This window comes from Phycodurus eques, chromosome 8 (genome assembly GCF_024500275.1).
Source record: "Phycodurus eques isolate BA_2022a chromosome 8, UOR_Pequ_1.1, whole genome shotgun sequence".
Lineage (NCBI taxonomy): Eukaryota > Metazoa > Chordata > Actinopteri > Syngnathiformes > Syngnathidae > Phycodurus > Phycodurus eques.
The window spans coordinates 9,329,551-9,342,234 of record NC_084532.1 but is presented as its reverse complement, the minus strand read 5'-3'; the positions used below and the strand labels follow the sequence as shown (position 1 = coordinate 9,342,234).

Here is a 12,684-nt window from a genome sequence, read left to right as displayed (position 1 = left end):
GTGAAAAATTAAAGCCAAGTGCCGCTTTACGTTTGCTTCACCGACCCAACAACAAAAACACACACACTCATGTACATGTTGAGCTTTTATTAGCACGTCAAAGGAATGTTACGTCAAACGCAGTTTAATTACAGGAGAAATGTGCATGATGATTTACACAAGTGGCCATATTGGGTCCACCAGCATAATCTAACGGCATCCGAAAATGCCCTTCTGCAGGTCACTTCTGTGTTGTATACAGTAGTTAACAATATGTATTGATGTGGATGTGGTTTGCAGTGGTGGAGAACAGTACAGCGTCTTACTGAGAGCAGTTTGGTGAGAGATCAGGTGGGCTGTAAAAAAAAAAAAAAAAAAATATATATATATATATATATATATATCCAATTTCACTTATTTATCGATGCCATCAAGATGTAGTGACAGGCACAAATATTAAATGATCTTCCAGTAGATGTAAACTAACTTATCAATATCCACATTTTGTGACATTTTTGTTTGGTGATGTGTCATGAGTTTTTTTGTAATATAAAATATGTGAGCTTGGCTCATATAATTTTGGGAGCTGCATTGATGTGGAGGGGCCCAAAGTGATATTTTCCCCTCAGACAGCCCTACATCCCAGTCAAGACCACTGCAAACACAACTATAACAATAAACATTTTGTTAAATACCTCTCTTGACAGTGAACCTTATTGTATTTGGGAGAATTTCTGACACATTGGCTCACCAGTAGACGTATATAGAATGAATAGAGAATAAAGAGTTTCCTTTCATCTGGTGGTGTACGTTTCATTTCAATACATTGTCTTCATATAAAATAAAATCAATCCAGGTATGCACATTAAAGACAGGATGAAAAGTATAATGTTAACGTGAGGGCCATTATGCGGTGGCGGTGGGAGCGTACTGCATCGCTAGCCTGTCAAAGTCATTCTCCTGCAGGGGGTAAAAAACAAGAAAAGAAAAAAGTCAAGCAACAGCTGTGCATAGCATGATTTGTTTGGTAATGTGTGGATAATCAAGTGTTTATGTACATCTGTGCCATTGTGCAATTACATGTGTGACAAAGGCCAAAGACCAAGAATACTCTTTGGAAGGGCCTGCAGCAATTCCACAACAACAAATGGCCAGGTTAAGCAAGGTACACGAATACAGACAATTGGGCCAAATTTGAGCATTTTCCATCCCGTGCGGTTTAAGTCAGCAAAGGCCCAACTGTCAAATGCCTCTGAAAGATTAACCTAAGCGATTATTCTGGGTGGCGGCACGGTGGTTGACTGGTTAGAGCGTCTGCCTCACAGTTCAATCCCCGGCCCCGCCTGTGTGGAGTTTGCATGTTCTCCCAGTGCCTGCGTGGGTTTTCTCCGGGCACTCCGGTTTCCTCCCACATCCCAAAAACATGCATCTTAGGTTAATTGACAACTCTAAATTGCCCGTAGGTGTGAATGTGAGTGTGAATGGTTGTTTGTTTGTATGTATGTGCCCTGCGATTGGCTGGCAACCGGTTCAGGGTGTACCCCGCCTCTTGCCCGATGATAGCTAGGATAGGCTCCAGCACGCCCGCGACCCTAGTGAGGAGAAGCGGCTCAGAAAATGGATGGATTATTCTGGGTGTGTGAAGAGTGCTCTTTCCTCCCCGATCTGCTCAGAAAACCTCTAACCAGTGACTCTGTGATTGTGACATGAAAGAGAACGATAGCCAACTGGGAAGCTCACGCTGTTGCTAGACATAGAGGAGTGAGTGGTTGTGTTGAGTGTTTATATAATGTCACACAAGTAATTCACCACAATAAAAATACACACAAGTAGGGGTTCACAGTATAATCAGCAGAAGACATACATTTGGACTTAAACAATCACGATGAAACTTATTGACGACATCATCGTATCTGTCTCGGTATAAAAATGGCTCATGCGCGTCTGGTCATGGAGTTCAGAAAGGAATATGGGAATGCCCACTTGTGCTGTACCAGCCAGCACAGTACGATCTGCGGCTTGATAGCGAGCAGAGCCAAAGGTCTGAGGAGAATATTTTAATAAAGTCCGGGAGTTCGCACTGGTGTACTACCTAATCCTCGCCTGAGCGCCTCCATGGCGGGTAACAAGCAACATTTATGAATGTATTCTTATCAATACAGGAGGACAATAAGTAATTAACGTAAGAAAGACGCATCATCACCTAGTTTCTTGCCAGCTAATGGCAAGCAAAGATATGCAGCAAAGCTTTTTGAACATGTATCCCCAACACTTGTCCAGCCTGCAGCATCCAGACTGATTATGTGTAAGGTTCTACTTTAAAAGATTTGTACATGTATAACAACAAATTACTCATGAATTAAATCTTAATGCAACTTGCTTTTACATATATGATATTATTATTTAGACTTTACACCGATCTGATCAGCTTGCTCGGTATCGGCCAATAATTGTATTTTATGCTGATCGGCTTTAATGTCCTAATTCGCCGATCCAATCAATGACGTCATTGATTGGCTCTGCAAAAGACATTTACTCCGCGTCGCCATCGTATACAGTATACTTGAATCCAAAAGGTAGCTTATTTGTAGCCTTGTCGTGTGTCTTTTGCTGTAGTACCGTAAATATCTGTCCGCCAATAAAAGTATTTTAAAAAATAAATAAATAAATGTCAGTGTGGGACATCTGAGACAGACTAGTAAGGCCTGGATCAGACTACAAGACAAATTTGGTCTTTCACGATTTAACTATGTCAGACTACTGCAATAAAATATTGTATTCCGATACGACCGCATTCCATCTTTTACGATCACTGGGCTTTATCTTGTCCACTCAAACGTAACCGGATACACTCGTTACCATGGCCACGACAACAACAATGATTCACCTCGTGTGTATTATAAAAACAAACTGGGGAAAAACGTGTGCTGGTGTTCACCGGTGCTCGGGAGAGGACTTTCATTCAATGATTGCTTGAGGTATGTTCACGTACCTTTAATACGATACGGCTCGCAAGCAGGCAACAAAATGTTCAGTAGACTAGCAAGCTAGTGCTAGCACTAACGGTTGTGCGTAAACATGCTACCGTTCTGTCGAATCATTCTCTCAAGTTTCTGTGTGAGTGAAGTAATTCTAAAGTAATTTAATTACAGGAACTTAGCATCCATTCTTTCTGTCATTTTGCCATGTTAGTCTGACCTGACTGATCAGAATGACCTGAATAGAGAATACCTTTGAAGATACTCAGTATATAGTACACAACTATGTACAGTAAATGAACAAGTAATTTCAATAGACACATTGCTCCATCTTGTGATCGGATCGGTTATTGGTTTTTTTAAACTCTGTGATCTGCCCAAAAAGTCCTGATCATATAAAGCCCAATATTATTCATTCATTAATTTTCCGTACCACTTATCCTCACTAGGATCGCGGGCATACTGGACCCAATCCCAGCTGACTCCGGGCGAGAGGCTGGGTACACCCTGAACTGGTCACCAGCCAATCGCAGGGCACATATAAACAAACAACTATTCACACTCACACCTATGGGCAATTAAGAGTCTTCAATTAACCTACCATGCATGTTTTTGGGGATATGGGAAGAAATCGGGGTACCCGGAGAAAACCCACGCAGGAGAACATGCAAATTCCAAGGCCAGAATTGAACCCGCATCCTCAGAACTGCGAGGAGGATGTGCTAACCAGTCGGATACCGTGCTGCCTATATTATATTATTATATATTTACATATGGAGTGTAGTCAAGACTGTTTTTGTCATTGCTATTAGTGCCTAATATGAACAATATTAAAGGTTCAAGATGTTTGTCAATGCCACGGCGCATCAAGGCAGTGATTAAAGCAATGGGATTCCCAATTAAGTATTGAAGATTAACATATCGCTTTGAAAATACCATATTTTGATGGAAATTAGGATCATATTAAATCATTCTTTTTTTTCTACAAAAACTGAGAAGTAAATGGTGATTGCCCCTGGTGCATGAGGATTGATCAAAAAAATAACGTGAGTACATTGTTAAATACTTCAATAAAGTACAACCAAACTCAGTTTTGCTCCCGCTGCATGCTAGCGTATGTTTTAGCGTGCATGCATGCTACCCTATGTTTTAAACTATCGTATGTTTTACCACGCCTGCGCCCAATAACACGGTGCGCTATGTATGTGTTAAATACAGAAACAGACCCCATAACTGAGACTGCGCCTTTTAATGCGGCGCGCCTTATGGTCATGAAAATACGGTATTGCTAATCCAAGGCAGTAATGACATACAAACTTTCAACCAAGTAATTATAAATATCTTCAGTCATGTTGACATAATGCAGAGCATTAAGACAAGTAGGTTACCTTGGAAAAATAATCTTTGAGGAATGGATGGGCCCGGTGTGCATCTTTGAGTTGAGAGAGGTAGCGATTGGTCACCTGTGGACAGATTGGATAAAATTGAAGAGAAAATGGAACAAAAACGACTCAAAATAGTTTCAACTCAGGTTTGGCTATTGGACAACAGAAATATAGTGGAACATCTTGCGGTCAAACACCCTAAATGTGGTATATTTTGGAGTGTAACCAAAATGCTCTGGAGATGTACGCCTCAAAACCAAACAAAACTTTGAAGCTCAAACCAACATCGCGCATGACATCACGAAACATCAGCAAATGTGAGACTTCAGTTCAGGAAGCAGCAATGGGTTTCAATTCCTAAGTGTGTGTGTTTTGTATAGAAGCAAATAAAAGATATACATACAGTGTAATATACTGTACTTCACAAGACTTTGTTTGTTTGTGAAGTACTTTATCCCTTTGCATTATGTTTGTTGGGCGTCTTCAAAGGGTAAGTAGTCTTTCTTTGTTTCTGTTTTATTATACAATGGTGCACTTGTTCTACCGACATGAAAGTTAGAAGGGAATAAAGGTTAACTAACAGTGTCTGTACAGTTTATAAAGGTTTTAGAATGACCGTTTGAACCTGCAACAAATTAATTCACTTTAATCTCTGTACAGTTTATGAAGATTTTGGAACGGCCATTTGAACCTGGAACAAATTAATTCACTTTACATTGCTCCTATGTGAACGCTGTGAATTCCTATGTTTTGAAATTACAAGAACTTGGAAGTCAGCCCGTGTCAAGGAATGGATTATGTTCGGCTTTAGAGGTTCAACCCCAGCTCAGAAAGAGACTAACCATCCCCTAACAAACACTCACACTGGCCTCAACATTAGGCACCCCTGCATGAGCTGATTGAATACATGAGCATTCTGTACAAAGATCAGTTTTAATTACCATAGTCTGAGGGCTAATTAATTTAACACTGTTTATGTCTTATTGTGGCTGTAATTCAAAATAATAAAGAACTCCACTGCATCATGCTGAAAGCTGTTTCAAGTATTTGGGTTACCTAATTTAACTTCGTAAGTCAAAAAAGTAAACACACACACCAACAGTGCCAATTAAAACAGGCAGAATACCAAATACCTAATCAAGTGTCCGGTAAGTGTTGCACAAAGTTTTAACCTTGTAAAAGATGTTATCAGATGTTATCTCAGAATAGTGATGGCTTGGATTCAATGGTCAGCACTCGGTTACACTCTTATCAAGTCTTTGTCTTATCGATGTTTGTAAGAGTGCAATGCAAAGCACAGGCGCAGCAGTAAAAACAAAGATATGATTAGAAGATGTCTTTCATTGTAGGATAAAAAAAAATGCAATCATGAAAAAAAGCACAGCTAAATGCCTTTGGTTGAGAACTACATGTAGTCACCAAAATGAAGCTATCCCAGTGAGAGTAGGTGAGATTGTGTTCATCAGTAGGAAATGACAAAATGTGTGACTGTAAAAAAGCATTTCCTGGCTCGCAGCTTAAGAGCCAAAGTCTAACCTCAGGGGCTTTCCCGAGGTGCTGAGTCAGCACTACCAGGTTGATCAGCGTCTCAGGGTGGCTGCTGTCCTGTAAATGAGAATTAACAAAGAAAGAAAGAAAGAAAAAAGCACAACACGAGATTTGTAAATACACAAGGAAACTGATCAGTTGCACTGCATTTTGGCCTTTTTAGTATGACATAACACTGCAAAAGGTTAATCACCTGGAGTAATAACTTTACCACCGCCAGCATCAGCCAGTCATTGCATCATAAACCTTGAGTATTATTTATTACCGTAAAGCACATTTACTACGTGAACTCATTAACAATTGTCTCATAAAAGGGTTTAAAATCAAAGTTAACCTGACATGAAATGTCAAGCACAAGTGTGCATCAATGCACATAAGTCAACCTGCCTATCCAACAATTAATAAATGAAAAAAGCTTTGGCGCCCTCTGCTGATCCAACAGATATTGCGATTAGTAAAGTTTTCTGAACATCATTTTGAATACATTAAAGCAGGGCTGGGAACCTTTTTTCCAACCAGCGGCAATTTAAGAAGTCCTCTCAGGGCCAAATGAATACAGTATAGAGTATATAAAAAAAATCTGACCAAGCAAATATTTATTATTATGAGCATTTGTGGTGTAAATGTTTTCGATCTCTCTCTCTTAACGCTATACTCTTATCGATATTTGCAAGAGACAGAGCTGCCCCCCAAAAACAGAGTGATTTGAACCAGTCCGTGGGCTGGGCGATTAATCAAAATTTAAACATGATTTCCATTTTGGCTTCTCATGATCGTAAAAACAAGTAATGTGCCTTGAAACGGGCTGTGTATGCAAGTTCCTGCATTGTAAAAGCGCCCTGAAGGCACCCCGTGTTGCTTGCAGTAAGCGTGATTTACAGTATGTTATTCTGTCCTCCCAGAGCATGCTTCAAGCCGTTTAGTTTGAGTTTACTGTAAAACTAAAATGCACAACAAATTATTATGCTATTATATTAATATTATTTTTCCTTGTTATTCATTTATTTTGTGGTTGTTCTTTTAAGTTACCGGTATATTTAAAGTTGAATTTTGGTAGTTGAACATCTAAGTTTTGAAATCAATGAATAATTCTGTTTATTAATCGTAATTTCAATACCGATATTGGCCCAGCCCTACTAGATAGTAAAAAGTGAATATTATGTGTGCTGTAATTCTTTATCCTTTGTATATTTTGAAGGAAGAATGTCGGAGACCTGTCATTAAGACACCAGGTAATTGTTTTAAATTGTGAATAAAAAAACTGCATTATCGTTGAAAGGGAATTTTTTTTTGCCTAGGTTCAACTCTGTAGTCACACAGCACCTCTGGCGCATTCATTGCGGATTATCGGAAAGTGAGGTTTATCTGGATAATTTGGTTTAGTGAGATTCTCACAAACCTAACATTTCCATCTAACCTTGTCGAGTGCCTCCTGTAGGACTCCCTCGGCCTCCTCCCACTTGTTCTGACCCATGTAGCAGGCTGCCTGCCCATTGAGAAGCAGCAGCGTCGAGGAGTACTTATCTGACATCTCCTGGAAAATGTAGTAGGCGTCTTGCAGCTTCTCTCCGCCCTGGGACGATAAGCAGCGGGTGATTAAAAGTATGCAAAAAAGTGTAAAAGCATTCAGCAAATGAAATGGCAATTATCAGTGAAGATCTTGGCTGTTAAAATAAGCATTTTAGTCATGATCTGCTCACCACAGCCAAATTAACCCAAGCAGTGGCTAGCTGGGTTAGCGTAGTATCCTCATCTTGCTCCTGCATCTTCTTCAGTTCCTTCCTGTCACAGAACACATTTGTTATGATAAGAGGCCACAAAAACATGCTTGCACCACTGACATGAATCATGCAAGGAATCCGCATTTTGTACACCGCAAGCATAAAAGGAATGATTTTGGATGTGTGCTTTGCTTCTTCTTTGGCTTTTTGGCAACATGTAGCTGGACCACGGTCGACAGCACAGAATATTGTGAGACCTCAGTGTAGCTCACGTTTGGTCTCAAATGTTTTGCTTTGTTCTGGCTTTTTACTTTGCATTCTTCTCGAAAATAAGGACCGGCCTGAACAAGGGCTCTGCAGTTAACAGAAGAGCATGAGAAGAAGAATATACACCTGAAATTAAGTAGTAATCCTCACATTCAAAGCAGCCAGACGCCAGCGTTAACTATGAGTCCTTACTTGTAGACAAACATGGTTATTTTTACAGTGGTTAACTTCATTTTGCACTTGCATGACAATTAATGTGCGATACGTATCGGTGAGTCACTATGCCACACCTTAATCATTGAAACCCAGACTGTTATATCCTTTTTACTAATGGCATCGGTTATTTTTACACTTGTATGACAGTTGGGGATAGTAAAATGCTATTTTAAAAAAATCATTTAGAAATCCAGATTGGCAGTTTAACAGTGAGTCAGATGGATTGTGCTCAACATTAGAAGTTTCACTGGGTCTACTCAGCAAATAAAATGTGGGTTTAATGACAGGATTCATGTTTAAAAAAATAAATAAATAAAAACTAAAACAATTTTAAAAACCGCACAGATTTTCTTTTTTTTTAATAAAATAAAACTTAACATTCACATCAAATTGTCTATTGTTTATAGCTCACTTCTTACCTCGCCAGGTCCACACGATCCAGACTCAGCAGCACCTGAATTGTCATGGCCATGCTGAAAAATAAGTTGTATTAGATCAGTTTGATATCCTTAGGTTAAACCCCCCAAATTAAAAGAGATGCACTAAAAAGCATCACACTGATAAAATAGCCAACAGAAGCAAGCTTTAGGCCTGCAGCACACTGGGCAATGGGACTGAATGCAACTGAACTGGCAAAAAACAAAGTCAACTCAGCAACTCACACCTGCACACCAGGCGAGTGAGTGGCCCTTGCACAAATGTGACAAAAACAATCGGAAGTCGCAAGGCTGTGTTTTGAGCTAAAGCCCATAAATCGTTTACTATGTGAAAAAGATAGATTTTCAGATGATTCAAACACCAGAAAAATAACATCACTTCTCAGTGTCATTTGATGTGATTTTTTACCTTAATGTCTTGGGGAAAAAAATGGCCTTGAGAGGGGACAACAAAATCTCCATGAGAAAAGTCAAGACAACGATGAGAAATTGACAACACTAATCGGCTGCTGCGGCGCGCAAAACAAGGAAAACCACGTAATGCTATCAACAGAAAGCTTGGGGTTTTCTCTAGCTGCAGATTTAATTCAAATGTACGTCATTACACGTATGAACCAAAAAGCAGCTGTAATACAGTGGAAACAAAACATCCTTCCTGCTAGGCTAACGCTGAAACGGTGCTTCCAAGCTTTAAACAGACATATCTTCACCAATTATTACCTGATTACCACAATCTATAAATTATTGGAAAGCAGTTTTAATGCCTTTTAGGGAAATGTATATAGCTTAAAATATGGCAACATGGCAGAAAAGCATCCAAACTAATCAGAAGCTTCATCATGCAACAAGACAATTACACAAAACACATTCCAACACAAGGGACTTAATCAGGGGGAAAAGTGGAAGGTGTTAAGAATGGCCAAGTCAATTACCAGACCTTAACCAAACAGCATGTATTTTACCTCCTGAAGAGGAGACTGAAGGGAGAAACCCCCAGAAACAAACAAGAACTGAAAGAGGCTGCAGTAAAGGCCTGGAAAAGTATTTCAAGGGAAGAATGCAACAGTCAATGGATCGCAGGCTTGATGCAGTTATTGCAAGTAAGGGTTCATCCAGCCATCCATTTTCAACACCACTTATCCTGGTTAGGGTCGCGGGGCGCTGGAGCCTACCCCAGCTGACTTCGGGCAGAAGGCGGACTACACCCTGAACTGGTCGCCAGTCAGTCGCAGGGCACAAAAAGACACGGACAACCATTCACACTCACATTCACACCGCCAGTATACAACAAAAACAAAGGAATTGACTTTTCCGTTCAAATACATTTGGAAGGGACTATATGCCATATTAGCATTACGTACCTACAGCTAAAATGTGCTGCTCATATTCAACGTTTTGTCAATGTTGCATTATCTTATTTCATACTATTTACTCATACTCCATTTCCATTCATATACATAGATCTTACACTTTCTGCTCTCTTTGCACTTCTGTGTAGATGCTAAGTGATATTTCGTTGTCTAAGTACTTTGTGCAACAACAATGAAATTGAATCTCTCCATCCATTTTCCGTACCGCTTATCCTTACTAGGGTCGCGGGCGTGCTGGAGAATATCTCAGCTGACTCTGGGTGAGAGCCGGGTTACATCCTGAACTGACTGCCAGCCAATCGCAGGGCACATATAAACAAACAACCATGTGCACTTAAATTCACACCTACAGGTAATTTAGAATTTTCAATTAACCTAACGTGCATTTTTTTGGGATGTGGGAGGAAACCAGAGTACCCGAAGAAAACCCACGCAGTCATGGGGGAGAACATGCAAACTCTACACAGGCGAGGCCGGATTTTAACCCGGGTCCTCAGAACTGTGTGGCAGATATCAAATATGGCTGTCATATGTCTATTTCAACACCAGATGGCAGTATTTAGTGTTTCAATGAGGCCTCGAGGAATGAACCTTTTCCTGAAGCAATGGGCAGGAAAGCCTCAGTGGTTCATGGGGCCTCACCTGCCCATCACTAGGGCTGTTACGATAATCACAATATTCACTTATCGTTCAATAAATAAAATGGACACAACAGTTTTTCCAGACTCGATAAATTATCATTGTTGTGGTGAGACGGCGTGCGGATCACACAGTGAGCAAATTGGACGGCTGTGTCATTAGTCGCTATTGGGCTCACGGAACGCCCGCAGACCGGTACAAGCTTACCGGTGTTGGCTCTGTCCACTACTCCACAGCCTTGCTCCATGTGCAATGACCTAGCGAGGATTCAAATATACTGTGCACGATGGCGACGAGGAGTAAATGTCTTTTGCGGAGCCGATCAATGACTTCGGCGAATTGTGACATTAAAGCCGATCAGCATAAAATGCTAATTATCGGCCTGATACCGATCAGGCCGATAAAAATCGGTGTGAAGTCTACTTACCACTCCAGACTTTCTCCTTGATGAAGAGTCCTGAGAGCAGCATCAGTGTCCATCGCATGGTGGTAGATGGAGGCTGCCATGAGGAGAAACGTGGTGTTGGCAGCATCCACACTCTTTGCCATTTTCTTGTCAAGATCCTCCACAATGGCATCCCTGCATAGGAAAACAACAGTAGAGAATGGCAATTAATTTTCCAACATGTCCTGTACTTCAACCATTGAAATTATCACTACATCTGTCAGCATATTCTCCCTTTAACCTGTGAAATTTCTTAAAATACGAATGTTACTCTTTTTGCAGAGAACTACTTCAGTTCAGTTGGGAATGGCTAGAGTAATAAAATTACACCCTTAAAAATTACTAAATAATTGTACACTTCTTTCATACTTGTGGAATATAACTCCTCCAGTTGAACAAACAGCTTTGCCATACTGTTTTACCTTGTGTTTTCACTTGACAAATACTCCGCAAACATCCTGACAGCTTGAAGCTCAGGAGAAGAGTTGGCCTTGATGTCATCCATGACGACTGCATACTTTCTCTATAATATAATACACAACATAAAACGTGAATAAGACTGAGCTTTGTATTCTATTTATCGAAACTGACACTGGCGCGTCAATTCATTACATAAATGCGCTGTTTACCTGGGCAATGTATGCTCTGTACAAGAACGTGTCCCGTTCAGTCTCCTTTTCTGGTGTTGAATTCTTAAGATAAAATCAAGGCACATGTCTGTTTAATCTTTTTTTAAATTAAATGATAGAACTATCAGCCACTGTTTCATTGCGTTTTAGTTGGTAACGTTCAGAAATGGAAGCAAGGAGCAAATGATCGTATTTTAAGCTATTAAAATACTTCACAAAACTTGACCTACCTTCACCTTTTGGGCTTCGTTGATACATTGCTGATAACTGCCGATGTAAAAAGCGTTTTTCACATCGAACAGTTCGTCAACATCAGTGTGCTGCGCCGCCATGTTGGACAGAACAGTGCTTCCTGACACGTCGCAAAAATACGTCACTTCCTGTCGTGAATGGCGCGTTGTGGGAGATGAGTTCAAAGCATAAAAAAACATAGTCTCGGAACATTTTAACAACTGTTCACGTTTTCAATTTCAATTTCAATAGTCAGAAAAAAATAAATACCAATTACATCAACAAAAATGTTTCCTATTGTTCTCCAGCTGAATTTTATTCAGTAATTAGACCAACCAGTAGAGGGCGGCCCAAATCAATTTTAATACCATTCATTACCTGGATGGCGATTAACGACATCAATGTGGGCGTAGCTTGTTTTTGTTGTTGTATTTGTTTTTTGTTTTTTAAGGGAGAGTTTTCAATTTTTTTTTTTTTTTTTTTTTTGAAGAAACCACTACACTCGAGGAAGAACAACCTATCAGATACAGAAGGCGTACCCGACGTGGTGTCAATCATTTGCCATGCCCCCGCGTGCGCACTCTCAACCGGTTACCCGCACACCCCTGCAGCCTCGCATTGACCTGTTAGCATAGGGTTCAGGAGCTTTGCTGGAACTATTTTGGAATATCCACCCCTTAAAAAATGCCTATACCTCGGTTGCTAACAATTGGCCATAAGATTAGCAAACAGAAGAAGAGCAACAGGAACTCCAGCAAGATGGCCCTTAGGAGTATTGTTTGATGTTGTTGGCTCCTAGAATAATTTGTGGCAAATACGTTGTGTCTGGTGTCTGCCTA

At 40.2% G+C, this 12,684-nt stretch overlaps 1 protein-coding gene across 1 annotated transcript; it reads right to left on the bottom strand.

Moving 5' to 3' along the window:
- Positions 1–72: 72 nt before the first annotated feature.
- Positions 73–11,966, bottom strand: cope (COPI coat complex subunit epsilon). Its single transcript, XM_061684349.1, has 10 exons — positions 11,845–11,966; positions 11,615–11,677; positions 11,408–11,508; positions 10,968–11,120; positions 8,514–8,567; positions 7,591–7,672; positions 7,308–7,463; positions 5,879–5,947; positions 4,346–4,420; positions 73–939 (listed from the first exon to the last, which is right to left on the bottom strand). The coding sequence occupies exons 1-10, from the start codon at positions 11,944–11,946 to the stop codon at positions 886–888; spliced, it is 909 nt and encodes a 302-aa protein (XP_061540333.1). The 5' UTR covers positions 11,947–11,966; the 3' UTR covers positions 73–885.
- Positions 11,967–12,684: the final 718 nt, after the last annotated feature.

Bases quoted from the DNA above. Each gene is read 5' to 3' on its own strand.
- cope (XM_061684349.1), bottom strand. From the start codon at position 11,946: ATGGCGGCGCAGCACACTGATGTTGACGAACTGTTCGATGTGAAAAAC. The intron at 7,464-7,590 runs GTGAGCAGATCA...TTATCGTCCCAG, and splicing joins CTTGGGTTAATTTGGCTGTG to GGCGGAGAGAAGCTGCAAGA. The intron at 940-4,345 runs GTAACCTACTTG...TACCCCCTGCAG, and splicing joins TCAAAGATTATTTTTCCAAG to GAGAATGACTTTGACAGGCT.